This window comes from Crocodylus siamensis, chromosome 2 (genome assembly GCF_052110815.1).
Source record: "Crocodylus siamensis isolate JL-2025a chromosome 2, ASM5211081v1, whole genome shotgun sequence".
In the NCBI taxonomy this organism is placed as follows: Eukaryota; Metazoa; Chordata; order Crocodylia; family Crocodylidae; genus Crocodylus; species Crocodylus siamensis.
In genome coordinates, this window is record NC_143396.1 from 279,476,923 (window position 1) to 279,504,712 (window position 27,790).

Below are 27,790 nucleotides of genomic sequence, written 5' to 3' on the forward strand. Positions count from 1 at the left end.
AACCCTCCAGGCTGTGGAGAAAAGCTGAAGAAGAACACATAAAAAGAACCTGCCTTTTGGAGGGGGAAATATAAAGATTTTTTAACTCAGTCTCGTAGTGTTTCAGGGGGGAGGCAATAGTGAGCCAGAATATAATGGCAAGGCAAGCATAGGGAAGACAAGGCAAGGCTGAAGGAACTAGGTCTGTTTAATTTGAAGAAAGGAGATTAAAGAGGGATGCAAGAGCAGTTTTCAAATATTTGAAAGGCTGCCATAAAGGGAGACAAATAGCTCCTTCCTGCCAGAGAGGGGAGGCCACGTGGCAAAGGGCTTAAACTGCAACAAAGCAGATTTAGATTAAATCTAAGGGAAAATTTCCTCGCAATGAGAATGGGCAGACAATTAAATAAGCTGTCTGGGGCAGCTGTGGCACATCTTTTATGAGAGGGTTTTGGGAAGAGGCACCTGGTGTGGCTGGTTTGGGAACAGTGCAGCTTGCAGCAGGGCTAGATTAAATGGCTGAGATCCCTGGCAATTTGGCAAGTCTATCCCCAACAAGGGGGCACAGCAGAGAGGTGAGGAAAGCCAATGGCTTTTAAGAACAGGAATCCTAGAAAAGATGGGCTCCAGTAGGTCACATCTAACCCAGCTCCCTACTCAAGGGGAAGATCACTGTTGTCCCATTAGTGAACACATTAGACACTAAGACAAGGGCTTATCAAACCTCATCTTAAAACTCTGGGAACAACCCTACCACAATAATGCCTGGCCAGGGATGAGGCATGGGGGGGTGCACGCGGGTGCCCGTGCACCCCCTGCAAAAAAGTGCAGCCGACACTGTCAGCAACACCTGCAGGTGGTCGCCAATCGCCACCCCACCGACAACAGCATCTGCGGGCAGCCCGCAGTCACCGCTGGCTGCCACCGATGCTGCTGGCGGCGCCTGTGGGTGGTCGCCGACCCCTGGCCAGTGCTCACTATGTGCCCCCCACCTCGTGAATCAGTGCCCTCTGTGTGTGCGCCACGTATCAGCGTCCCCGCACCTCAAAAGGCCAGCGGAGGTGCTTTACCCAGCCACCATGGTTTCAAGTGCAGGGATGCTGAGGCTGGCGGCAGCGCAGCAATTACCGCGCTCCGGCGGACTCCATGAGGCGCACTGTAACGACAGCGCCTGGGAGCAGCCTCCCAGCGCCTCCACCGACACCCCCAGAGCAGCAGGGCAGGGCTGGAGGGGCCCCTGCCCGAGGCAGGCTCATCCTGTGCAAACCGGCCTGTCAACGGCAGCGGTGACCGCTGCCATTTTCCCGTCCCGTCTGTCCCTAGTAAAGCTGTGCCTCATTGGATGCTAAGGAGTTGGACACGCGGCCTTTTAAACTGCTTCATGCTGGGACCCCGCTTCTTGAAGTGTGCGGGTCCACAATAAACCCCTACGGCCGCTCTCTTCCCATTTAGCAGTCTCCCAACCCTGCGGGCCCGGCCTCCTCAGTCCCCCCGCCGGCGCTCGGCGCTGGCTGCCTGGACCAGAACGCGGGGGGGCGGGGCCTGCGGGCATTCTGCGCGGGAGCAGTAGGAAAAAGGGGGCGGGGCCTCGCTCCGATTGGCTCCGCCGATCCCCTGGGGGGGGAGTAACCCCTGCGCTTGGAACTCCGCCCCCTCCCACAAGCGCTCCTATAAGGCGGTGAAACTCACTAAGCCCCGCCCCCGGCGCGTGGCCACACCCCCGGGGCGGGGGCGGGGTAATTCCAGCGCTTGGAGCCCTGCCCCTCCCACAAGCCCTGCCATAGTGCGGTGGAACCCGCTAAGTCCCGCCCCCACCGCGAGGCCACGCTCCTCGACCCCGCCCCTAGCAACCTGCCGCTTCCACCCGGCCCGTGGCCCCGCCCCCGGCGCGCTGTGCTCGGCCCGGCGGTCCCGGCACCTGCGGAGCCGCTGCCATGCGGGTAAGGCCGCCCCTCCCCCCCCGAACCGGGCCCAACGGCTGTAACGGTCCGAGTCCTGCGCTGCCGCGGGGAGCGAGGAGGGGCACAGGCTACACTCCGCCTGCATGGAGGGGGGAAACTGAGGCAGGGCCCCGCCCCCACCAAGTGCAGGTGATCCCAGGCTGTGACTGACAGGCCCCGGCCCCGGCCCCGGCCCCGGCCTCCCTCATTAGGGGACACCTGCCCTAGGGCTGAGGCTAGACCAGGCCTGGCCTTTGCGGCAGTTGTGAGGGGCCCTGGAGCAGCAGAGCCCACGGCTTGTCACCGGGTGATAAAAGCACCCTGGGTTTCTCCTGGGGATGTCACCTGGCGCCACAGGCTGGGACAGCCGGGACAGGTAGCAAGGGGCCCCAGTCAGCCCAGGGAAGCAGCATGATTTCCAGCTGGAAACGGACTCCGATTTCTCCCCAAGATAAAGCCTTTTATTCCAGGATCCTGCCGACCTACAGGCCTGTTGCCCCACTTTTACTGCCCCGAATGATGGAGATGACTCTTTCTCTTACACAGACTAATTTGAGTTTATTATAGCCCTTCTAGCCGCCTGTGTAAACAGCTGGCCCCACCTGTTTGGATGGGAATCGCAGCCTGGGAGAATCACGCTCAGGACAGACCTGTTTGTTTTTAGCCCAGGATCCCAAGCTGCAAGGCTTTCTTGTCATCCGTTTTTAGCCTGATAGCAGTGTTGTCTGCACCGCGCCTGGGTTATGCATCTCCTGCCCCAGCGCTGGCCAAATCGCAATGGGTTGAGGAGATTGAACCCAATGGATTGATGTCAGTAAACCAGTTTCTGCTAATCGCTGTCCTAGTACAGGTTTTCATCAGGCCAGCCACGGTTGTGAATATCTGCGCTTAATACTCTGCATACCATTTTGGCTACCACAGTATATGATTTTGAGTAACCACAGTTTTCCGTGGCTGCGCATCAGCCCGCTGCCACCTGCCGTTTTCCCCATAAGTCTTTTGTCTGGTTAACCATGGGAACTTTCAGGAGCTGAACCCTGGTAGTTGGCAAGGGAAACCTGTACTCTTCATTGCGTTTAAAACACGCGAGTTCCCAAACACGTTGGGAAAAAATTGTGCGTTTGGTTCTTAATGTGCAAAATGATAAATTAGGCCTTGCGTGTGCAATAGCTGGTCAAACTGAGCTCTAAGCAATTTAAAAAGAGGCTAAAAATAGAAATTAAATATATACTCCTGCCAATGTTTGCACTTCTGTAATGTCATTCTTCTTTTAAAAAATCTTGAACAATCCATGCAAACCAAAAAGGGGCAAACTGGCTGTGCAACAGGAAACACAGTGAGACTGACTACATAGCAAATGTCAGATAGAGACCTGAATTTAACAGTGGAATGTAATAGTTGTCACCATGACATTTGTGAACATTTGTTCTTGCCTTGTCTGTTATCTTTTCTTAACTCTACACAGCCGTTATCACAGAGCTCTTTATTTACAATCCTTCCTTTGCAGACTAAAATCCTGGATGGGAAGAAAGTCGCACTGAATAACAAGCAGAGTGCTGATGTCTGGGGGAGAGACTGAAGGACACACTGTTCTTGTCCAGCAACATTACCCAACTGCCTTGATATGGAAGGCAGGACTTTCATCGTGTTCTGGAAGTACTAGAACTTTTTAGGCATCTACACCTCATTTGCTGTTTTCTCCACTAAAAAATTCACTAATAATTCCTTATAGTAACTCAAAAATGCAGAACCAGCAACTGATGGAAAAACCTAACACCACGGACCTGATACGCCAGACAACTTTGAAGGATCTTACTGCTGAATTGGGTAATATGTCCCTCAGTGAAAACAGTGAGGGAAATGGTGACCATAATGTAAATGAAAGCAGACATAAGGAAGAAACGGTGGATTTTCAAGTGATGCAGCAAAGCCTCTGCAGAGGAAATAATAGAGGGAAGCCTTGTGAAGAATTTTCTGGGAGCACAAATTGCACATTAGAACTCAGTGGTAGTTGGGGTGACTTTGAAGGTTTCAGCAAAACCTTATGCAAGTCAGACAGCTTCAACCACACTCTTGAAGTTCTGGTGAAGTCAACAGAAACTACTAAAACTGATGTGGATTTAAGTGAAGAATATTGCAGCTCTTCTCTGGGACATCCCTGCTCCAAGCTGTCTGTACACAACCAAAGAGAGGCTCCTTCCAGTTCTCTAAATGAGGTATGTATTGATAGTTAAATTTTCTGCAAAAAAAATTAGTAGTGTTTGCAATACAGTTCCCTTTGGGACACCAGAAAATTTTCCAAATGTTGTACTCAGAGGATATGGTTTAAGGAAGAAAAAAAATCAATAATTTTGCTTTTAATTTAAAAATTAGTAAAAGTATTATTACAATTAAATTATTTAAAATAGTTTTAAATTTTAAAATTATTTTCAGTGATATACTATAGAACATTATGTTCCGTTTTATTATTGTTTGATATATGTATAACATTGTAGTATGTTAGCAGCTACAACCACATTTTTCTGAGGTAGGCATTGTATAAACTGTAGTAAGCAACTATCTTGTCTTAAGTCAGGGGTCAGCAACGTACACCCTTCAGCCTGTGTTTGGTCCAGGGAAGTCTAACTCAGGCTGGGGCACTGGGCGGCCTACAGCTGTGGAAAGCTGCCTACCTCCTCCACAGCATCCTCCTCTAACCCTTCTTGTTTCTCATACTGATGCTTGTACTCACTGCAGAGAGGCTGGGTTTCTCCAGTGAGGGTAAGCACAGGTGAAGGGTAGAGATTTGTGGCCTCTCCCAGGGGCCTAGGTCACAAGCTCTGGCCCACGGGGGCAAAAGGTTGTCAACCACTGCCCTAGACCATTTAACATTTAGAAGACTAAAATTTGATATTTTAAAATTTAAATTGTTTAAATACGTTTTATTTAAAAAATGAGCCCATATAAAATGAAATTTGAAAGCATGGTAACCTATATTAAAGCTGTAACCTACTGTGTTTTGGTAAAATTTTGGAAAAAACGGTAAGTCCATTTTGTGAGAGGCTGGCAGAAGGCATGATGCTGAAGGATAGCCAACGTGATTTCGTCGTGGGCAGGTTGTATCTGACCAATTTCATCTCCTTCTATGATCAAGTAACGAACTGCTTAGATGTGGGAGACACGGTTGATGTCATACTTGGATTTTGAAAAGGCCTTCAATATGGTCTCCCATGATGCTCTTATAAAAAAAAAAAAAGGGTGATTGTGGGCTGGCAGAGTCCATGATCAGGCTGGTTGGGAACAGTGGATGTGAGTCTGTATCGTCTTGACGGGAGGTGGCCAGTGGTGTCCCGCAGGGTTCAGTTCTTGGCCCCGTGCTGTTCAACATAGAATCATAGACTAGAAGGACCAGAAGGGACCTGTAAAATCATCAAGTCCAGTCCCCTGGCATGGACAGGAGGTTATTGGGCTCAATCGAGCTCAACGAGGTACTTGTTCAACCTCCTCTTGAACACCTCCAGGGATGGTGGCTTCACCACCTCTGCTGGGAATGTGTTTCAGATTCTAGATACCCTAAAGGAAAATAAGTTTTTCTTTATGTCTAACCTAAATTTTTCCTCAATTAACTTGTGCCCATTGGTCCTCGTACTCCCAAGGGGTGCCTTTCTTAAGAGTTGCTCCCCTAGATCTTAATGTTCACCCCTGACATACCTGTAGGCAGCTATCAAGTCACCTGTCAGTCTTCTTCTATGCAGACTGAACAAACCCAGTTCCCAGAGTCTCCTCGTAAGGCCTATCAATGATTTAGATGAGGATGTGGAAAGCGCGCTGGCCAAGTTTGCAGATGATTCTAAGTTATGGGGGAAAGTGGTCACACTAGGGGATAGGATTCAGATCTAAGCAGACCTGGACAAGCTGGAAAGGTGGGCAGAGTGGAACCAGATGCAATTCAATAAGGATAAATGCAGAGTGCTTCATCTGGGGAGAAATAACCAGTGACATGAATATAGGTTAGGAGGAGATGTCCTGGCCATCATGATGGCTGAAAGGGACCTTGGGGTTATGATTGATCACAGGACGAACATGAGCTGCCAATGCGATGCTGACTACAGCATACTGGGATGCATTAGCCGATGCGTTGAGCAGGGCTAAGGAAGTGATGCTTCCTCTCTACTTGGCACTGGTGAGACCCCAGGTGGAGTACTGTGTCCAGTTCTTGGTGCCGCACTTCAAAAAAGACATGGAGAATCTTGAAAGGGTCCAAGGAAGGGCCACAAGAATGATTAAGGGCCTGGAGTACAAACCTTATGAGGAAAGACTAAGGGGTCTGAGACTGTCTAAGCTGGGGAAGACAAGACTGAGGTGGGACTTGGTGGCCAGCTATAAGTATATAACGGAGGAAATATTGGGACCTGGGAGAAAAATTGTTCATTAGGGCATCCCAGAGGAGGACAAAGAGCAATGGCCATAAACTGTTAGAGGATGGTTTCAGGCTGGATGCAAGGAAGAACTTCTTTACCATAAGGGTGACTAGAGTCTGGAACAAACTTCCAAAGGCGGTGGTACAGTCCCAACCTTGGAAGTCCAAGATGAGACTGGACAGACACCTTGCTGGGATCATTTGATCTCAGCTGTATTCCTGCCCAGAGCACAGGGGTTCAATTCAATGATCTTTCAAGGGCCCTTCCAGTCCTTAATTTCTATGATTCTATGATATACAATTTGTTAATTATTTAAATTTAGTAAATATTCTAGCAGGAAATGTTTACCAAAAAATATAAGGAATGTCAGACTACTGAACTGGACAAGGTCACCAGGACAGTTCTTAGAAACTTCTGACAGCTGTAGCCTGTTCTGCAAGTGCAGAGAATATTTTCTTCATTTTAGTTTATTCACTATTATGGACAAACATAGAGTGGAGAGGTTTGCAAAGGGTTGAGAGAGCTGCTACTCAAGAGCCCACAGCAACTGTTATGCTAAAGTGGTATCTGGGTATAAGCATGTAGCCGTACAGGTGAGCTAATCACCCAAACTTTGACCCCAGATGACGCAGGGTTAAAGCTGGAGCAATTTTGCTACATATGCAGCCCCAGCGGCTTACAGAGTAACAGCTCCTTCAACTTGATCCCCACCCCCACCTCCACTCCCACTGCCTCCTTGCTCTGGCCTTTTCAAGCCATGCCAGACATGGGTTTGTCCATACGCTCAGTGTAATTACTACCTTATTCAGAGCTGAAAAAGCAGGAAAACTTGTTTCCCTTTTCCAGTCTATAAAGATCAAGTAGGTATGAGAAGCACAGATCTACTAACTTGCTTGGTGACCAGCAATAATCAGTTCATTTCACTATCAACAGATAAGGCTTTGTTTGTTTAGTACATCATTTAGTATTAAAAGCAACACATTTTCTTATACAGCCAGCATGTTTAATGTAGTTTTATTTAACCAATGGACAATGGATAAATATGGGTTTTCTGCATTTTAATCAAATGCCAGTTTCCGTTCAAAAATAGCTCGAATCAAACCGTGAGTAAAATTAACTACACAAATAAGAAATGCTGTTCTCCAGTGTCTAACATAGCATAGAAACATTAACCATTTGAATCTAAAATTTATATAATTGCTGAAAATATATATGTCTCAATCATACTCTAGTTAGCAAAATGTGTCAGATTTAATGTAAAGGCTATAAAGAGTGTAATGGCTAATTGCAAATCAACCTGTATTAATGATTACCAGCCTGAGAATCATCCTTTTTGCAGGAAAATAAAACCTAGAAATGCAAATTAAAATGTAAATAAATTATTACAACAAAGCTAGAAGCCTTTTTGAAAAACCTTTGGTTTAAAGCAACCCACCCAGAACAAAAGGGATCTTCCTTTTAGCCTCAGTGAGCTTGGCTAAGAATTGCATGTAACACTAATCATAACCTGCTGTTCACCTGTTAGACTGTAGTTTTCCCTGTAAGGATAATGATTAATGACTGAGTTTTTTGAAGGCCAGAACCATAAGGTGGAAGCTTTGTGGATTCTGCATGGGAGTTTTACCCATTGCAAAGGGTATCATGGGAGAAAGGAGGAAAGTGCTGGTAAGAGAAACGTTTGGAATCCGAAGCAAGACAAAAATGGGAACTGCCTTTGTGATAAGGTAACCAGCATTCATAGGTAAAGAGGATCTAAATTATTGAGGGCTTTGAAGATTAAGTCAAGAATTTTTTGTTTGTGGGAGAGTTTCTCCAGGGACAGACGCGTTCCTTGCAACTCCTGGCCGAAGCAGACCATAACAAGTCACTGAATTTCTCTTTAAAAGCAGAATCTCTTTATGTTGTTACCAAAGCTTCAGTTTAATCTGTGGTTATTCAAGACAAATGGATGCATCTGATACCTATTACTTCATTGACACTCCTTCATTTGAATAATATTATGTTGAGTTTTCTTTACCCTGTCTCAGGGCAGTGAAAGGCATTGTTGGAGATGCTGGCATAGATAACATGTATTAAAACCCTGTTTTAATCTAACCCTTTCTTTTACCTGTTAGATAAATGTATCTTGGTGATTTGTCTTAGGGTATGGATAAATGTACGCTTAATAGTGGCTTCAAAAGCGGAGGGATAGTTGCAGTCTAGGACCCTGGTTCATCCAGGGTCAGAGTCTCACTTGTGCTTCCACAGGATCAGGCACAGAGTACAGTTACAGCACAAAAGTTGCTGCGCGCTGCCAAGCAACAACTCCCCCATCACATTTGAAACTACTAAAAATATATGTTTGTCCATAATCTTAGACCGGGGTTGGCAGTGTTTTTTGGTGGTGGGCCAGAATGACCCAGCTCAGGTCTGAGGAAGGCTGGCACAAAGACCCAGCTGCCTCAATCACTTCTCACTGAGGGATCTAGTGAAGTCACAGGGGAGGTAGAAGGCGCAGCAGCTCCTTTAATCTTCTATGTTCCTATGTGCGCACCTCACACCTTGTCCCCACCTCCTGCTGATTAGCGGAGGACCCCACCACTCCCTCCTGACAGCAGGGGAGCTAAAACCGTGGTTTTAAAAGTGGCACCATTTTTGCTTCCCCACCAGTTACTAGCAAGTCACCAGCAAACAGAAGGGCTGTCTGGGGCCCCTCAGCCAACCAGTGGCAGGAGGCAAAAACAGCACTATATTTAAAACCTCAGTTTTCACCTCCCTACTGATCAAGAGTGAGTTGCAAGCAGGGCCCCTCCACCAATCAGCAGGAGGGCAGGGAAGGGGCATAGGGAAACCCTTTTTTGCCATCAGTTTGGTAGGTCCCTACTTCTAATGAGCTGGAGCATGGCATTGCAGAGCACCCCCTTCACCAAAGCCCTTGCCGCCCAGCTGCAGCATAGCACAGGCAAAGACCTACAATTTGTAGACAAATTGGAGAGAGTCCAGTGGACGGCAACAAAAATGGTGAGTGGGGTGGAGGACATGACTTATGAGAGGCTGGGGGAACTGGGCTTATTTAGTCTGGTGAAGAGAAGACTGAGGGGCGGTTTAATACCTAGAAAAGCTGGACGTGTACAAGTTCATGGGGCCAGATGGGATGCATCCAAGGATGCTGAAGGAGTTGGCTGATGTAATTGCAGAGCCATTGGCCATCATCTTTGAAAACTCATAGTGATCAGGAAAGGTCCCGGGTGATTGGAAAGGGACAAACATAGAGCCCATACTTAAGAAAGGGAAAAGGAGGATCCTGGGAACTACAGACCAGTCAGCCTGACTTCAGTCCCTGGAAAAATCGTGGAGCAGATCCTCAAGGAATCCATTTCTAAGCACCTGGAGGAGAAGGAGGTGATTAGAAACAGTTAGCATGGATTCACCAGGAACAAGTCATGCCTGACCAACCTGATTGCCTTCTATGATGAGATGACTGGCTCTGTGGATGCAGGGAGACGAGTGCATGTGGTGTTCCATTTTAGCAAGGTTTTTGATACAGTCTCCCACAACATCCTCACAGGCAAGCTAAGGAAGTATGGGCTGGATGAATAGACTGTAAGGTGCATAGAAAACTGGCTGGAGCATCGGGCTCAAAGAGTAGTAATCAATGGCTCAATGTCTAGTTGGCAAGTGGTATCAAGTGGAGTGCTCCAGGGTCAGTCCTGGGGCCATTTCTGTTCAATGTCTTCATCAACAACCTGGAAGATGGCACAGAGTGCACCCTCAGCAAGTTTGCAGATGACACCACGCTGTGGGGAGTAGTTGATACACTGGAGGATAGAGCTAGGATTCAAAGTGACCTAGCTACATTGGAGCATTGGGCTAAAGGGAATCTCATGAGGTTCAACAAAGACAAGTGCACTTAGGCCGGAACAATCCCATGCACTGGTGCAGGCTGGGCGCTGACTGGCTGGGCAGCAGCTCTGCAGAAATGGACCTAGGAGTTACAGTGGACAATAAGCTGAATATGAGCCAACAGTGTGCCCTTGTTGCCAAGAAGGCTGATGGCCACATCTGGAGTACTGTGTTCAGTTTTGGGCCCCCCACAACAGAAAGGATGTGGACAAATTGGAGAGAGTCCAGCAGAGGGTGACAAATGTTGGGACTGGGGGACATGATTTATGAGGGAAGACTGAGGGAAGTGGGCTTATTAAGTCTAGAGAAGAGGAGACTGAGAGAGGACTTAATAGCAGCCTTCAACTATCTGAAGCAGGGGTCGAAAGAGGATGGAGCTGGACTGTTCTCAGTGGTGGCAGATGACAGAACAAGGAGCAAGAGTCCCAAGTTTCAGCAACGGAAGTTTAGGTTAGATATTAGGATGAATTTTCTCGCTAGGAGGGTAGTAAAATACAGGAACAGGTTACCCAGAGAGGTGGTGAAATACCCAGCTAGACAAAACCTTGGCTGGGATAATCTAGATGAGGCTGGTCCTGCCTTGAGCGGGGGGTTGGACTAGACGACCTCCTGAGGTCCCTTCCAACCCTCATTTTCTATGGTTCGATGAAAATCTAGCCAAAGGGCCATGGGGTGCTGACCCTGTTCCTTAGACTAATCTCCTCAACAATAGTGTAGCTGAGGAGGAATGACCAGGGCAGCACAAAAACAGAAACATCTGGTATTGGCCACTGTAACAAACAAAATAAAGTATTTGTAAGACCATTGGGCTAATCCCAGACAGTAATCCTTTGTACCCAGCTATAACAGGGTAACTGATATGAACTCTAATTAACATTAAGACATTCATTATTAATAAGATGAAACCATGAGGTGAAAGAAGAAAGAGAGCAAAACAGGCATATGAAGTATTAGTATTATCTTATCTATATTTGACTGAGCTATACTATAAGCCAGTGAGGCAATTTAGTGTCCAATCTGTCAAATAAAGCTCCCTATTGCTACAAAATTCTAGGTTCAAAAAATACACTAAAAATCAAACCAGTTCAGGATTCCCACCATACACATATTTTATAGCCTCTTTGGGCTCTTCTCTACAGTAAACTTGCTGCACCTTGCACCAGCACCCGCCACATACTGCACTGCTCAGCATGTGCTAAACCAGTAACAGTGGTGTTGCAAACAGGCTAAATAGGTCAAGCTAATTGGCCCTTTTTAATTCTAATTATTTTTCCCGAGTAAAGTCTGGATTTGGCCGCACTGCTGGTTAAGGAACCAGCCTTCACAGAGCAGTGCAATGCGTTTTGAGGGTGCTGCTGCTGGGCAAAGTAAGTTTACCGTGGTGACGTAGCTTATTCTTTCCAGAAACCAGGAGTTGCTGCCTGGCATTCCTAAATCCTCTCCTCACTATGCCTTCCCTTTACAGCTATATTACTCCACTGGCTAGCACAGAGAACTCTTCCCAGGTGTTTCTTGATCCAGCCTGTCTCCCTGATTGAGCAGATTTTCTACTGCTTTTGTTCAGCCAGAGCCATGGAAGTGGTTGCTGGCTTATGCACATCCAGCCATTATTGCTGTTACGTTACATAAGCGTTACCATGGAGAGAATTTCTCCAGTTACATTTTTCTTTTGACAGTTGGTTTGGATATCCCAACAGTCATCTTAAGGAAGGCTAGCTCAGGTTGGCCTCTGCTTTAGGAATTCATATTCATTGTGAAGGAATCACATGAGTGCTTGAAACTTAGGACTTGACACCAGGTCTGGAGGCAGTCTGCTTTCATAGAGAACGATTTAAGAAATTCCTCTTCCCTGCCTCTTGCATACAGAGGTAATTTCTAAGGCGGGGCAGACAATTATTTTGGGTGGAGGGCCACTTAACGAGGTTTGGTGAGCTGTCAAGGGCCAACATGGGTAGCCCCACCCCTTGACAGGTGCCCTGCCCTCTGGCTGCAATCTTGGGACCGGAAGTCCCACCTCTTCTCCTGACCTTTGCCACCAGAAGTCCCTCCCCTTGCCTCCTGGAAATACTCCTTTCGGGAGGGGAGTGTTGCCATCTTAGAACCAGAAAAAAAATCATGCAGTACAAATCAAACACCTACTGTAACATATATTTTAATTTTATTCAAAAAAATATTTTTTCATGATTTGTGTTTGCATACATATAGAGGTGATTGCATAATAACTCAACAATCTTAGTCTTCTATACTGTGTGGGGTGGGGGAGGGGTGCATAGTAGGGGGGTGTATGGTGGGCTGTGGGTATGTGCGTGTGTGGTGGGGTGTGGCTGTGTGGCGGGTATAGGTTATGTTGAGGGGTTGTGTGGCTGTGTGGGGGGGCATAAGGTATGTTGGGGGGTTGTGGCAGTTGTGGGGTGTGGCTGTGGGGGGCATAGGGTATGTTGGGGGTTGTGGTGGGTGTGGGGGGCATAGGGTATATTGGGGGGTTGTGGCAGTTGTGGGGTGTGGGGGGGATAGGTTATGTTGGGGGTTGTGGGTATGTGGCTCTGGAACACTGTCCTCTCCTGCAGTAACTGCAGGCAACACTGGGGGGAGGGGTGTGTGCGCCTGTGTGTGGTTTGTGAGGTGTGAGGGAGGGATGTGGGGACCCCACCCACACTGCCCCCATGGTGCAGCAGCAGGTGGGGCGCTGGTGCCTGGCTCTGACCAGCGCTGCACATTACAGCAGGAGCGCAGCCCCTGCCAGGCCATTTGTTTCCCTGGCACTCCTCCTGCACTGGCAGGTCATAGGAGGGAAGCCCCACACATTGGAGTTAGCTGCTTTCCCCGCCCCAGCCCCTCCAGTGCCTGGGGCTTCCCTCCTGTGCCCTGCAAGCGCTGGAGAAACAAATGGCCCAGCAGGGCCTGCACTTCTCGCAGTGCTGGCTGGAGTCAGGATCCAGACACGCCTACCAAACAGAGCACACCCCACCCCTGCTGCTGTTGCTGCTGCCCTTCCCCGCCCTGCCTGCCAGAGCTGCCCAGCATGGGAGGAGTGTGGGAGGGTCCCCATGCCCCTCCCCCACCCACCCAGACCTGCCCACCCAAGCTCTGTGCTGCTGCCATCCCCTGAGCAAGGGCTCCACACTGCAGCCAGCACCAGTCCCACACTCCATGCTCCTGCCCAGCTGCAGCCCAGCCCCCCCCCCCCCCACTTCCTTATCTGCTGCCTAGAGGGAGCAGGATGTGGGGGAAGCCTGCAGCAGCAGCCTGTCCCATGATAGTGGGGCTGGCTTTTCCGCCCACAGTGGAGCCGTCATAATAGGATAGGTTGGGGGCTGGTATAGGTACCTCGCTCCCACCCTCATGGGTGGAAGGGCTGGGCACAATTCGTTGGGGGTGCGCCGCAGGCCAGATGAAAGTGCCTGGCAGGCCAGATATGGCCCGCGGGGCAGATTTTGCCCACCTGTGTTCTAAGGGGACACAATTGAATAGCTTAGGCTCAAAATTAAACTAACTTTAAGATTCTTACAATTTGGTAGAAAACAAGATGTAGGTTTAAGTAATTTTAATTAAAAATTAAACACAATAATACATAAAAAGGATACTGGCTATGAAATAATCTAAAGAAATCCCTTCTGTAGCATTTATGTAACTTACTGCCGAATGTTTAAAGTGTATGTTTCCCCATTTTTGCTTAATGTTTCTTTAATTTTTTTTTGGTTCCAACTTTACTTGCACTAGAACTGGGCTGTCAAACTCATCACTGCTGTTCAGATCCACTCTGGAGACAAAGAGCCTCTTGGGCCAGATCCAGAGTTGGCAGTGGTGGGACACACAGCAGCAGTGGCAGGGCGGGGGTAAATGGGGCTTCTTCACTGGGAATTCAGATGCAGACCCAGCTCCTCACTGCCTTGAATTCCCAGCCCCTCTGATCTCTGTAGGCTTGCAAGCTGGGTGTTTAACACTTCTTCACTAGACAAGTAAGACAGAATGGTCCTTTTTACTTTCTAGTTCTCACACAACACTGCAGGTTTGGGGTTACAAACACATAAAGGGAAGTCAATGTCCAAACAAATATTGCTTTCATTAATATGTCTAAAAAAAATCATCATGTTAATTTTGTTCTTTCTACAAAAAAGAATAAAAAGTTGATCTAGCTTTTGGAACAGATGACATGAGAGCAACACTCCAGAAAGGACATGATTCAACATACCCTTATGCACATGAGTAATCCTAGCTCCTGCAAATAATTCCATTAATTCCACACTTCCATGAGTAAATGTTACTCATGTGAATAAGGATCTGAGCCCTGAAATCCTCAGTCATCATGGTCATAAGGGAACAAAAGTGTATGCTTTCCCTTCTGATTCTCTAATGACAGGTAAAGAAATGCAGAGTTGTCTGGTGCATTGACAAGGAAATGAACAAATGTGTCCTCTTAAGCTTCCTGGGAAACCCTGCAAAAATATAAAGTACTTTGTGCAAAGAATTAACTTTGTTTAGTTATAAAGTGTCATTTAGCGTTTTCATTTAACATAAAGAAGTCATATAAGCACAGGGGAGGGTAATTATTTTGGGCGGAGGGCCACTTATCCAGTTTTGGCAGGCTGTGGAGGGCCGCATGGGTAGCCCCGCCCCCTGGTCACCATTTTGGGACCAATATCCCAGGGCCAGCACCAGTGGAGCCCAAAGCGGGACACAGGCTGGCAGGGGTCTGTGGAGCCAGGCTGGGCTGCACCAGCAGGGAGAGAGGGTAGCTGACCCAGTTCCATAGAGCTCCCACTGGCTCCCCACCCACTCACACCCAGTGCCCCTAGCCCCATGGTAGCCACTTTTCTCTGCGCAGGGAAGGAGCCCGGGGAAAAGCGGCCCCGCTCCATGGCCGGCACTCCCTGCTGCAACCGTTTGCAGCCCACAGAGCTGTCCAGAGCAGGCACAGGCAGACCCACATGGGCTGTGAGCAGCTGCAGCATGGGGCGCTGGCCACAGGACGGAAAAGGGGCCGCTTCCCCATCACCGCATTCCTTTCCTACCCAGGGTCCCCCCCGCCCTTCTCCCCACCGCATTTACCTGTGATCCCAGTGCAGGGCCGTCACATGCTCCCAAGCCAGAAGCCCTGGCAGGGGGGCAGGGCCAGGCGGGCCCCACTGTTGTTGGAGCCCTCTGGGCTTCCCCTGGGTCCTACTACCCTTGGTTCTTCTCATTTTTGACAGGAACCAAGGGCGGAGAAATATTAATTTTCTACATTTTTTAGGGGCCCTGTGGGCCGGATAGAATGGCCTCGCGGGCCATATCCAGCCCACGGGCTGGATATTGCCCACCCCTGGACTAAACATTTGTATACCACATTATCACCAAAACCTGCTTGCAGGAAAGTATATACCAGTTTTGAAAAGATGAATGCCCACCCTTCCATTGCAGACTAATTCATAGCACCCCAGTAGGTAGGGTGCTCAGCTGGGATGTGAAGACCAAGCTCTGTTACAACATCCTAGGTGAATGCTGTAAGCTCTGGGTGTTTGGCTGATCTGGATATCCTCCCCTCCACCACCATCTATCTCTACCTTTCTGAAAGATGAAGAGCAAAAGCAATTCTGAAATACTGAACTTTTACAGGAAAGGAAAAGTGCTCTAAACTGTATCTTTCCTGTACTATTGCCCTGGTCCTGTGTACATACAAATTGCCTATAGATTTGCCTGTTTTGCATTTAGGTCAGGCTTCGAGTTGATGCAAAAACTCCCATTGACATCTATAATCTCTGGTCCAACTCCTGTATGAACTGCAAGATTAGCCTAATGTGCATAATAACTCTGATTTTTCTAGGCCAAACATTGCTATGAGGATATTTTTAAGTTGGGCTTTCCAGAAATCCCCGTACCACAGTCCACAGAGAGCATCAGAAGCTTAGATCAAGTGATTAACACAAAGGATGAAGATGCTGGGCTTCCTGAGCTTCTGAAGAAACAACTTTGGTAACAACTTTAAATGAATAATAAAGATTCAGATGTTTCCTGTTTTCTGGCATAGGTATCTGTCGCTCAGTGCCTCCTGAGGGCTCCATTCCTAGACTTCTAATGCTCCTCATTCATTCTGTAGGGAATTTAGGTGCCTAACACAGGTTTGTGCTTGGAGCTAGCCATCTGAAAGATAGGTGCAGCAATGCTAAGACATGTTGTAGATGTAGTTGTTCATTCTCAAAGCCTGTGCATTTTAATAGCCTGCATACTGAGTTTTTAAAAGAAATGGGTTGCAATTCTAGCAGCTCAAAAGCACGATAAAAGCTGCACTTATATATCACAAATATTAAGTATCATTAGAGCTGTTACTGGTTTTGGTAGCATATCTAATGACTACGCTCCTGGAATGTTTAAACACCCCTTCCTGTGTCCTTCTGGTTATCTGCTTTCCTTCTCTTTCCCATGTGCCTGTTAGCCAGAGCAGCAACAAAAGTCCTTCTCACCCTATCACAACTACTGTTCCTCTAACCACATCCTCCTAATTCCCTTCATGATTATGTTAGGCTCCCCTCATGTTAGGCTAGAGATTCTTCTGAATCAGTTGTGTAGGTGATTCCCTCACTCAGGAATGTTAATAGCAGTCAAAATGGTTAACGCACTGTCTGTGAAGGCTGCTGGAATGTCGATCTACTTGTTTTTTGAAAGATCGGGAGCTTTCAAACTAGCGGCCATGGTTCTTTCTGCATATATCAGGAGCTTTTTAACTGAACACTAGGCTTATTCATGTCTTATATCAGTGGGGGCCAACCTGTTTGGCAAGTGTGCCAATAATTTGTCCTGTACCCTTCCTGGTTGGAGTGGAGTGCCACTCCAGTCTCCTCCTCCTGCCTCATCTGCTGCTCTGCTTTCTGGTCCCTGCCCTATCTGCCACTGTGCTGGCTGCCCAGGCCTCTGCCTTACATTACTGACACTCCAAGTATTATAGTTTATAATAAAATATGGTTCTACTTTGCATTTCCTATCAACGGGCTCCTGTCAAACACACACAGAGCCAGAGCCTAATTAACCTCATAGGCTTTTAAACAGGATTTAGGTACCTATGTCACAAAAGGGCAGCAGCACTTATCATTACTTGTGGACAGTGTGGGTACTGTACAAACGTAGCAAAACTGCTCCAACTTTAACACCATATGAAGCAATATTGCGCTTGGGGCAGTTTTTCTGCATGTTTCTCATTCTTGCATTGTCCATGCAAAGATTAGAACAGTGGTGCTCTACCTTTGGGTCCTGTGGGCTAGATGAATGATGTGGAACCAGTCTGTAGGCCAGATTGGGCCCAAAACCACCTCTGCCCACCCTTGTGCTGCCTCCCCAGTCCCTGGGTACCTAAATTGAACCCTGTGTGCCCTAATCAGTCCTACACCACCTCCGTTCAACTCAGTATGCTGGGATCAGGCCCTGCCACCTCTGCCCAACCCAGTGTGCTGGGACTGGGCTCTTCATTGCCTCTGCCAGGTCCTGCACACCAGATATAGCATGCAGGGCCATGTTATCTGGCCCACAGGGCTCCCTCTGGGTTGGGAAATTTGGCAGGAGGGGACCAGCAATTGCTGCCACCACTTCTGTGCCACCACATTTCCGAACCAGTGGGGAGCTTCACAGGCGAGATGACCCAGCTCCATGAGCCAGATCTGGCCTGTGGCCTTGGGGTTGAAAACCCCTGGATTGGAACATAATCCAAATGTACATGTGTCCATACCTGAAATGACTGGTGCCTGTAACTTTGGTCTCCCACTTCTAAGGCAAGTGTTCTTGACACTACACCATTGGCTAAAATGTAGGCACTGTGCATGCTGAAGAAGTTTTTACTGAAGTCAAGTAGACATAATGGTTTAGGTAGGTGTCTCCTTTCTGACATCCTGGATCCCAATGTAACAGAAACACCTCATTTGCAGTCATAAGAGTCCTGATTCTGCCAATAAGGGCAACCCTTCTGGGGAAAGGTGCCTAAATCTTAGTAGAAGTTGATTAGGATCTGGCACTCAGTCTTCAGGTAACTCTAACATGCTGGGAAAAGAGAGAGCACATTATTTTAAAATCTTGAAATAGACTGATATGATAGTAATATGTATAATATGAGAACCCAGATACATTAGGTACATTACCTGTAACAGAAGTTAGTCACATCACTTAGTTCACAGCTGAAAGGTGAGCAACATGAATAGCAGCCTGGTTCAATGCAATACTAAAGCTGAAATCAAGGAAAGGGGGATGAGGCAGATTAACTAAACTGCAGAGTTAATTGCCTTTGAAGAGCTCAGCTTTTCACCTGCCATATTTCCACAACAAGACTGTACAATCCAGGCTCTAGATCATGAACTTTACTAAACCATATTTTCTTCCTGCTTCTGCCCTCACTCTGGAGATATGCAGGCACGTAAACAGAGCTCTCAAATATGCCATTGCTGCATGGCTGTTTTAGTGAGGGCAAAATGGAACCTCTTGATGGTAGACCACCTTGATGGTATGGAGAAACGTAGAAATAATTTCAAATCAGTTCAATTCTATAACTGGTGGTTCAATATATCCATATGCAGTTTTTTGCAGCGAGACTGAAATGAAAGATAATGACTTTTTTGTGAAGTACTGGTATGGAAATATTCTCTGAACTATTTCAAGTTGCATTTTTTTTTCTAGTATTGACTCTGGGAACATATGGAGAACTTTTAGAAGCACCGATAACACTCCCAGTTTAAGATATTCCTGGAATACATCCCACTGCCAAGAAATTTTCTTGTCTGTTCTTGGAATAGATGCATCTGAAAAGGTAATTTGAAATAAAAGCTTGCTAGAATACCTGTGTAACTCTCTTTTTAAACTCCTATTCATTTACATCATCAAGGCTGAGCGAATCGCATCCCAGTTATTCATGAGCATTTGGAACTATAGTTTGTTGGGTGACAAACAAAAGTTTTTTTCAACTAAGGCACTTATAATTATGATAGCTTTGAAGGTTCTCAATTAAGATGTTCAAACTAGCTACTAAAATGATGCTGGGATCAAATTTTCACCTTCCCAGTCCGTAACAGAGATTGTGTTATAGCCTACATTATAACAGCAGTACATGACATTTGCCAGATGATTGGGTCAACCCCAGATATACTTTGCCAACTAAAGTTTCTCAAATACAAACTAGTTGGGTACTTTTTGTCCTCCTTGAAAATTTGTAGTTAACAATTTATACAAGTTCAGTCCAATTCCCCTTGTATTGGTGAGGATCTTTCCACTGACTTATATAGAAATGAATTTGGTCCCTGGAAAAAGTGGAATCAGTTGGGCTGACTTAAGTACCTTGTGTAAGACTTAACTTTACAAGTTAGAATGATGTTCAGTTTGTCTCCCCTTGAATCGTGTCCTCATTCCAGATGAAAAAAATAAGAAAGCATCTTTTTAACTAAGTTGAAAGATCAAGATTTTAGATTTTAAAAACTCCCCAAAGTGTTATCATGATAATAATCAGTTTTTAGGTGGCATAAATGTAGGCCATGGGAACACAAACAAATTACTGGGAGGCAAGGGGACAGGCAGGGATTAAGAGTCCTCTGGTAACTGCATTCCCCACCAGTAAATGGAAGCTAAACTATTGCAACTTTGCATGCAGTAAAGTAGGGTTAATCTACCACAGAATAATATCTGTTACCATGAGGAAAGAATGTGCATAGAGATGGTTACCATGGAGCAGCTGATGGATGGTAAATCCTTGCCCCTGCTTTTACCTTACAGTAAGCAACTTGGTTCATATGCCCATGCCCTAAAATGTTTCACCCTGCTTTTCAGGAGCAACAGAGTCTTTCTTAATGATTCCTTCTGTTCAGATTGCAAATAGACCAGCAGCTGGAAAGCTCAGTGTTACCTGGACTGATCAACCTTTTGTACAAGTTTATCACTATACCTTTATTTGGATAATTAATTATGCCAACACTTTAAAGTTGTAATTGTTTTTATGGGAGGGGAGTGGACTTTTTTTTTATAACTATACTATTACAACCCTCCTTCCCCTCAAAAGTGTGGCTGCCCCTATTCCAGTATAAAGGCAGCTTATGTTGGCATAGGTAATTCTGTTACCATATACAAATGTTGAGCAGTAATTTACCATGGATACAGTTACATCACGATAAGAGAGGTAGGGTGGTGGTGCTGTTTTGAATATACTGATATTGTTAAAGAGTTTCAACTCTAGTGTAGACGAGGTCTGACCAAAACCCCCAGGGAGACAGTGCAAGTAATCTAGTGAACTTTCAGTTCCCAGTTCAGCAGTCTGATCAAAGCATGTAGTCTTTTGGCTCAATATATTGCTGCCCTGAGTTTAGTGGAAGTATATGGATACACGGAATCCACATTACAAACCTCATATTATGGACCGCAACTTCCTAAAATAAATAGTTCTTGCTTAGTTATTCTGAAAGGAGAACCTTTTTGGGGGGCAAGTACCCATTCATGAATAAAACATTTCTAACATTAAATAAACACTGAGCACATGTTTAAATGACTTTCTATTTCTTAGGACCATTCAGAAGGCAGTAAGGATGATGTTTTTGAAGATTCAAATGTTAAAGAAAATGAAGACTTAAAAGTAGATGGATTCAGTTTAAGTAACTGTAAAGCATTAATTCAAACCAAGGTAAGAGGAGGGCTTAGGCAAACACATTCAAAACATACAGTTAATTTTGCATATCAGTACGTGTGACAATACAGAGTAGAAAGAAATCTCTCTTTCCATCTTTCTAGACAGACTTATAGTGTGGCCAGGCAGTTCTTCAACTCTAGTTTGCTTTTTCAAATGTAACAAGTGCAAACTGATTTGAGACTGGGGGTAAAGAACTTCAAGTCGTTTGTTATTTAAGGCATTTGAGTTGCACAATTAGCATGGGTTCTGTCCTGTGAGAGCAGTGAACACGTGAGACTCTTCAGTGACACTTGATGACTGAGAAGGATTAGTTACCATACAGCAGGCTTAGTGTGTTGAAGGCACATGTGAACAGATAGGGACAATGACTAACTCTTAAAAAATACAGTCAGGGAAGACAGTAGAAGCAAAGAGTTTCTAGTTGTGCTCCAACTGGTATTTCTGGTATTCAGAATGAATCAGAGATTAAACTTGCTTAGCCCAGGAAAAGAAACGAGAAAACAAAGTACAATGAGAATTCCTCAGAAGAGGGGACTCAGTGGGGACCTGTTTGAAACGGAGAAGAGGACTGACATTAAAATGATAGGGATTTTGAAGCATAACATGAGGATTTTGCTGGGGTTTAGTGCATTGCATGAAGAGTGCTGAGGAATGCATTTGGAAATTCTTCAAGGTTAGAGAGTCTGAGCTGCTTTAATCACACACTTCCTTTCCTTACTAATTTAAATCCCCTGTTTTTTCATGTCAACATACTTTACCCTAGAATGTAAATTCTAATTCACATCAGCACTTCCATGTGCCAGAGGCCAAGAGCTAGTGAGCTTTGAGTCGGTCAGGTTCCCGATAAAGAGTTCCTTCATTGTGAAGGGAAAATTAACGTTTAGAAATAAATATAGCTAAACTGTTCAGTTCAAAATTGCTTTTGGAAAAAAGGAACCCATTCTGAAATGAAGCATGCCAGTATTTCAGCTGATGTCCCAAACAAGAGTCTCCTTTTCTGGAGTGGAGAATAAACCATTTTGTTGCTGTGGTAATGCAGATGTGTGCGCATGCATGCCAGGTTTTAGTCCACTTGTCACACTGAATGTTGAACTGCATTTAATTCTGGGTACCTTGGTACCAGTAGATAAACTGGAAGGACTGACTTAGAAAGGATTAAACTAGCTATTCAATTAATCAGTAAAGGTTGGGAGATCTTAGCTGGCCTCATAATTTGAGCTTTTGTAAAATCCTAAGGAAGCGTATTTCTTTTAGTTAGGATGAATCAAGAGGTAAAAACTGGGGAGACAGAATGAAATTAAAGAAAAACCAACTGAAAAAACAGTCTTGTCGAACTCAAATGGACTTTGGGGCTAGGGACAGAAATGACACATAAATTGGTATAAGCAATTAGAAACCAGTTCAAATATGTAACACAACAGAAGTTCAGTGCACATAAACCATTTTCAAAATGTACAAAACTAGTTTAAGATCCTGGATGGATGTGGCATGAGACTTAACTGATTTAGGTTAAATTGGTTTATTGAACTTCTGTCCCAGATCCCCTTCAGATTCAAATAACTCACAGTTCCCCAGCATCCCAGGATGCTTTGTACTTCCCTCAGCAATCCCCCCCACCCCCCCGGGGTGGATGGACTAGCTTTTGCCCCAGCTGTCTGCTCCAGCCAAGCAGGGAGTCATGCTCTAGCAAGTCCCCAGGTTCTGGACCCGCCAACTGCAGGCATGCAGCTGCATTTTCAGAAGCAAAAGCGAATGTCCATTCACTTGCTTTTCAGTTCATTCTGTGCAGTGTAGACAACCTGCAAAGACTGAATCAATTTAACCTTTTTGACTGTACTTAGCCTGGAGGATTCTGTTAGGGGAAATAGAGGAAGTCCCATTGCTAGGTATTTCAGGAACGTGTATTAGGAAATGACTTGTGAATAATCCATCCTTAATTTGAGCATGGTATAAAGGATATCATAGGATCTTTTCTTTTTATCTCCCTGATTTTAATTCTTTTGATATGTAAGTAAGATTAATACTTTTCACAAAACCTGTGTAAAGATTTAAATTGAGGTGTTAATCAATATTTTTTTAAAAACTAATGTTTTTCCCTCTTGACACAGCTCTCTGTGTCACCAGATTCCAGGCGTGGTCAGCTCTTTACCTACAATCTGTTTTTGAAGAGGACACCATCAAGTGGAAATATGCAATACATAACAGTCCCGAAGAAGAGGAGAATTTTCACAACACATAGTCTAAAAATGAAAATTTTCAATAGTGATATTTGCTAATGCACAAGCACTTTTACCTTTCCTTCTCTTAAAGTGCAGTGTACCTTCATTTTATTACTAGACTGGTACTGAACTAGAAATGGCTTTTGTGGAAGAAAATTACTTTTTCTATAGATGTGGCACGTAAAGCAATTTTCATATTAAGGGTACTTAATACCACTTAGTTTTAGAGGTGAGGAAATAGTTTTGTCCTAGTAAGTCTGGGTGGCAAATTACAAAGTCATATCTACTATAGTAATTCAACTAAGCTTTATATTTACAGGTATTTTTGATGGACAGTTTGTGACTTTTTAAACTCCTGGCTACTTCAGGACCAAATTACCCTTTTTGATCCCAACAGTCCCTCCCCCACAAAAATCTACACCCTTTCTAGGTGTTGTGTGACATGTGCCTTGTCACAGTCTCATTTTTCCTTAGCAGGTTTCCCAAGCCACCCATCAGTCTGGTACTTCCTTGCTTCCTGCTCTGGGTCACCCACTTTCCATTCATGACCAAGCCTCTGAACTCTCTGACTCAGTGGCATTCAAGGGGGTTGTTTTCTGACATAGCTTGGGAGTCACTGTTACCAGCGCTGAAACATTGTTTCTCTACTTGGAATAAATTGCACCTTTTGAACCTAGTTATAAAAGAGAGGTTTATTCCGTTAGCTGCCAATCATATGAAACCATGCATAGAGCCAGTTGTGTAGTCAGTCAAGGTCTTATACTGTGCAGTGCTGTAGGTTGCTGTTTTAAGACCTTTAACATTCATATTAACAGCTGATTGGTGTGCCCACACACTCAAGTACCAAATCAGGCAATCTCCTACCAGCCACAGAATCCATGGCTTAACTTCACTACTGCACAAATGACATTATTCATTAGCAAGAAACTTATATGCAAGATATAGCAACCTCTTTTCTATTTTGTCCCTTCTGAATGTGAAATCTTTGTATGATTGTTTTTATTCTGAAAAGGCATAGATGAGCTTTTCCAGTGGCTTTATGACACTAAGTTTACAGCGTGACAACACAATTTTGTACATGTTAACGTATGTTGTACATAGTTGAGTTAAAGTTGTGACAAAACTGAATACCCTGAAATTAAACCATTTAAACTTTTAACCACTGTAAGCGCTACAATAATTCACTTACTACTTTAGGACCTATATGTAACTGAGAATGCCTCTAAGCCGTTGCTAGCAGTTAGTTGCTTAATTTGAGGATGTGAGCACTCTGTGCTGAAAACTAAGAAAGTCCATAAGGGCTGGCACTTGTGGTTCAAGATGTGATGTAAACTCTGATCAGCAGTAAAATCAGAGCTGAGTTATACATTTACAAACAGTAGTAGCTTTCGCAATGCCTATGTCTTATTCATTGAGGAGGAGCTGTTTGTGAGCTGATTGCTCAGTTAACAGCAGCAATCTAACAAACAACCTTTAGCCTTCTGTTTGAATACGTGCCAGTTTAAAGTGGCTCAGCAGTCTTGGGCTTCAATCCTTCTCTGAACTCCACAGGGTTAAACCCAAAGTTCCATGTGAATGGGTGTCTGATCAGGGCCTAAACACTTATATATTTAAAGAAACACTGAATTTCCTATCTTCAAGAATGTTCTCGTAGTAAAAAGTTGGCAAGAGCTAACAAGTCTGCACTGATTTTTGTAATGTTCTGTTTAATAAAATGTTCCACATGCAGCCAGTTTTCGATTTATTTTTCACCTACCTGGGAACAGCATTAAAATGCTGATTGAGCAGGGTACTTGAACATATTAAACCAATAATTAAAGATAGACAGGGGTCCTCAAGGACCTTCCTGATTTGTGGCCTGACTTTGTTATTATTTTGTTTGTCTATTCAAATTTGTTTTAAAATATACTCGTTTATCAGAGTGAAACAGCGGGGTTCTGCCACAGGAGAGACAGAAATATCAGTCGTATCCAAACAACTGTTTCTGACTGAAGATTTACAGTAGGACTACCTTTTGAATTTCCCCGGACTGATTCTCCCACCGCATTAATCAGTAGAAGGAGTGCTTTAAAAGTAGAGGCATTGATCATAAACTTACAAGCAGAGAATTTATGAAAAACTCCTGGATTTTTATTATGAGAGATGGTATCTATCACTACAAGCTTATACAATCAAAAAGTTATCAGGTTGAAACCCTATTGAGTAATTTGAGATTAAAAAAAGATCAGAGAGGAGGGGAAGGCAAAGGTGATTTAGAGATGCAGAGAGACAATTTGTAGCTTTTCTAAAATCTATTTAAAGAAGGTAACAAAGAGGAAGAAAGCTTATATTCCCAGTCTCACCATATCAGGAACATTCAGAAGAAAAGTACATTGAGAATAATTGCTGGGAAGAGGTCAGGATGCATTTTGGAGGGAAGAGGGAGGGAAGAATCAGAAATCTTTCTATACATCAAAAACAGGTTGTAAAACACAGTAATATCTCTGGCATTCTGAAAAAGAAGCTTGATCTAGTCTTAGGGGGAACAGGGTGGGATCCAGGAGACCATTTCCATCTCTCCATTGAGTGTACACCTCATGGGCACGTTGCTCAGGGTTGAAGATAAATACATTACCTCTTGTGAGACGAGGTTCTTTGGGTAAATCTGATATCTTTTCTTAGATCAACTCAAATAGTTGGAAAAATTCTTTGTAAGCTTTCAGGTACAAACACCCTACTTCAACAAGATGCTAACATGCTGCTGCTGGGGACCATCCGTTCATCTGCACATATACACACTTTTAAACACTAATGCCTGGGAGTGTGAAGGAAAGACCACACCACAGACTTGTCTGAAACTTCAGGGAGGCTATTTTCTACTCTTTGCTTAGAAAGTGGCTCTGTGCCAGGTAGCTACCAGAGTCCCCCTGCCAGCCATGCAAGTTTAAAACCAGGGAGCTAAGGTAACTACAAATGTTGGCTGCCTGCCTGAACTCCTCCTGTGAGACAATCATTTGCAGGAAATAAATTCCTAAGTGGACGGTCAAGGCTTGGTAGCAGGAGCTTGCAAAAAAAAAAAAAACATGCTGCTGTATTGGGAAGGACTAACAAGAGAGGGCAAAACTATTAAAACCACTTGGCTGTGGACAACGAGAAGTGGGGAGTGGACATGGTGGGGAAAAGCCAGGTCTTAGACCCTCTCTCTGCAGAAGCCACAACAGTCTTGTCAGTAGCCCCAAGCCCTAAAGTTCAAACCCTTAAAACAGGTTCTCAAACTGTTGGTTGTGATCCCCCAGGGGGGTTGTGAGCAACTTAAAAGGGGGCTGCAAACTTCCCAGGGGGTACACGTGGCAGCACCCTGGAGCGGTGAATGGCAGTGGCTGCTGCCATGTGCGAGCTCCCCATCTCCTGCCACTCCCATCCAGCACAGTTGTGGTATCACAAAGTTTGAGAAGCCATGCCTTAAAAGGGTTTTTCAACCAGGCTGGCTTACCATCTTCCTCCTTTTTTCAGATACATACACGTGCTAATTAAAAATAAGGAGCAAACTGAAGACAGAGATTTTTATGCACCTAAGCAGTATCTAGTATAATGGGGGTCCTAAATGTAACTATTACATATCACCACTTATTTTTTTTAGTTTGCTTATTTGATTTCTATCCCACCCTCCCCAAACAGGCTCAGGACAGCTTAAGGTAACAAAGTCATAACAACAGCTAATACAATAAGACAAATATTAAACAATTCTTCAAAGAATATCCAAAGTTTAACGCCCAGCAACCAAAAGGTGGCCCAAATAAAAAGGTCTTACACTGCCTCTGAAAGATGGCTAGGCTCAGATTCAAGTGGAAAGGAGTCCAGAGCTCAGGAGCAACAACCATGAATAACCTCCTGTGTATTTTGGCCAAGCAAACTTGGGGTCCTGATAGTACCATGCTGGAGTATGCAGCTTATACTGAGAGCAGCAGCATAACCTATAACTAGGGGTCTACTTAAGTCGTGGTGAGACAAAGCAATTTTTGTGGCTTGGTTGTGATACGAAGAGGCGATTTCGCATGCATATCTTGGCAGCCCCGCCCCTCACTGCCAATTGCTAGAGAGGCATATACTGTATAATTTAATAGCAAATGCTGTGGGAAGTAAATTATATCATAAATCTATTACATTTAAATCCAAATTTAAATCTAGTAAAATATAAACATACAATATTAATTATAACTTGCATCATCATTTGTTATTAATATATGTAGCATTCTACAAAATTGTAGAAATACCGGTTAGTGCTAAACTTAATAGAAACAATTCATTTTAATTGTTAAACCCTAGCATGCAGTAGCCATCCGCAGTTGCAGCTGACATCTTCCCTCTCTGTGGCTTGAAGACTCGTCCATAAACTGAGATCGCACGTTCTGTGTCCACTGAATTGGTTGGAATTGTAAGCAGCATTTTGCCAAGTTGTAGAGATGTGGAAACGGATCAGAAACAGATCCCCAAAACTCAGGTGCATTCAAAGGCATCTGGCATTCTTAGACAAAGTTCACATAAGCAGCATATTAGTTGATACGCTCTTTCTGCCATCCAGGGATTGATTTAATTAGCTGCGTGTCAAAACTCAGAGAAGGCATCTGATCTGAGTCAAAATAAGTGAACAGCACTAGAAAAAGCAGGCAGCCAGTTGTTTAAATAGAGGTGGTAGTGACTGATTGCACTTGTAGTACTGATTTAATTTAGCACCTACTGCCTGGTACAGTTCTTGCCTGTGCTGGT

At 44.9% G+C, this 27,790-nt stretch overlaps 1 protein-coding gene across 1 annotated transcript; it reads left to right on the top strand.

Annotated features, from left to right (window-relative positions):
* The first annotated feature begins 1,764 nt into the window (after positions 1-1,764).
* On the top strand, positions 1,765-24,772 carry CLBA1 (clathrin binding box of aftiphilin containing 1). Its single transcript, XM_090034157.1, has 6 exons — positions 1,765-1,919; positions 3,427-4,135; positions 16,005-16,153; positions 18,836-18,965; positions 20,703-20,819; positions 22,934-24,772. The coding sequence occupies exons 2-6, from the start codon at positions 3,662-3,664 to the stop codon at positions 23,099-23,101; spliced, it is 1,038 nt and encodes a 345-aa protein (XP_089890283.1). The 5' UTR covers positions 1,765-1,919; positions 3,427-3,661; the 3' UTR covers positions 23,102-24,772.
* Positions 24,773-27,790: the final 3,018 nt, after the last annotated feature.

What these genes read in the sequence shown, in the direction of transcription:
- CLBA1 (XM_090034157.1), top strand. Translation starts at nt 3,662, where the DNA reads ATGCAGAACCAGCAACTGATGGAAAAACCTAACACCACGGACCTGATA. An exon ending in CTTCCAGTTCTCTAAATGAG is followed by an intron (nt 4,136 to 16,004) that starts GTATGTATTGAT and finishes TGATTTTTCTAG; the next exon opens with GCCAAACATTGCTATGAGGA. An exon ending in CTTCTGAAGAAACAACTTTG is followed by an intron (nt 16,154 to 18,835) that starts GTAACAACTTTA and finishes TTTTTTTTCTAG; the next exon opens with TATTGACTCTGGGAACATAT.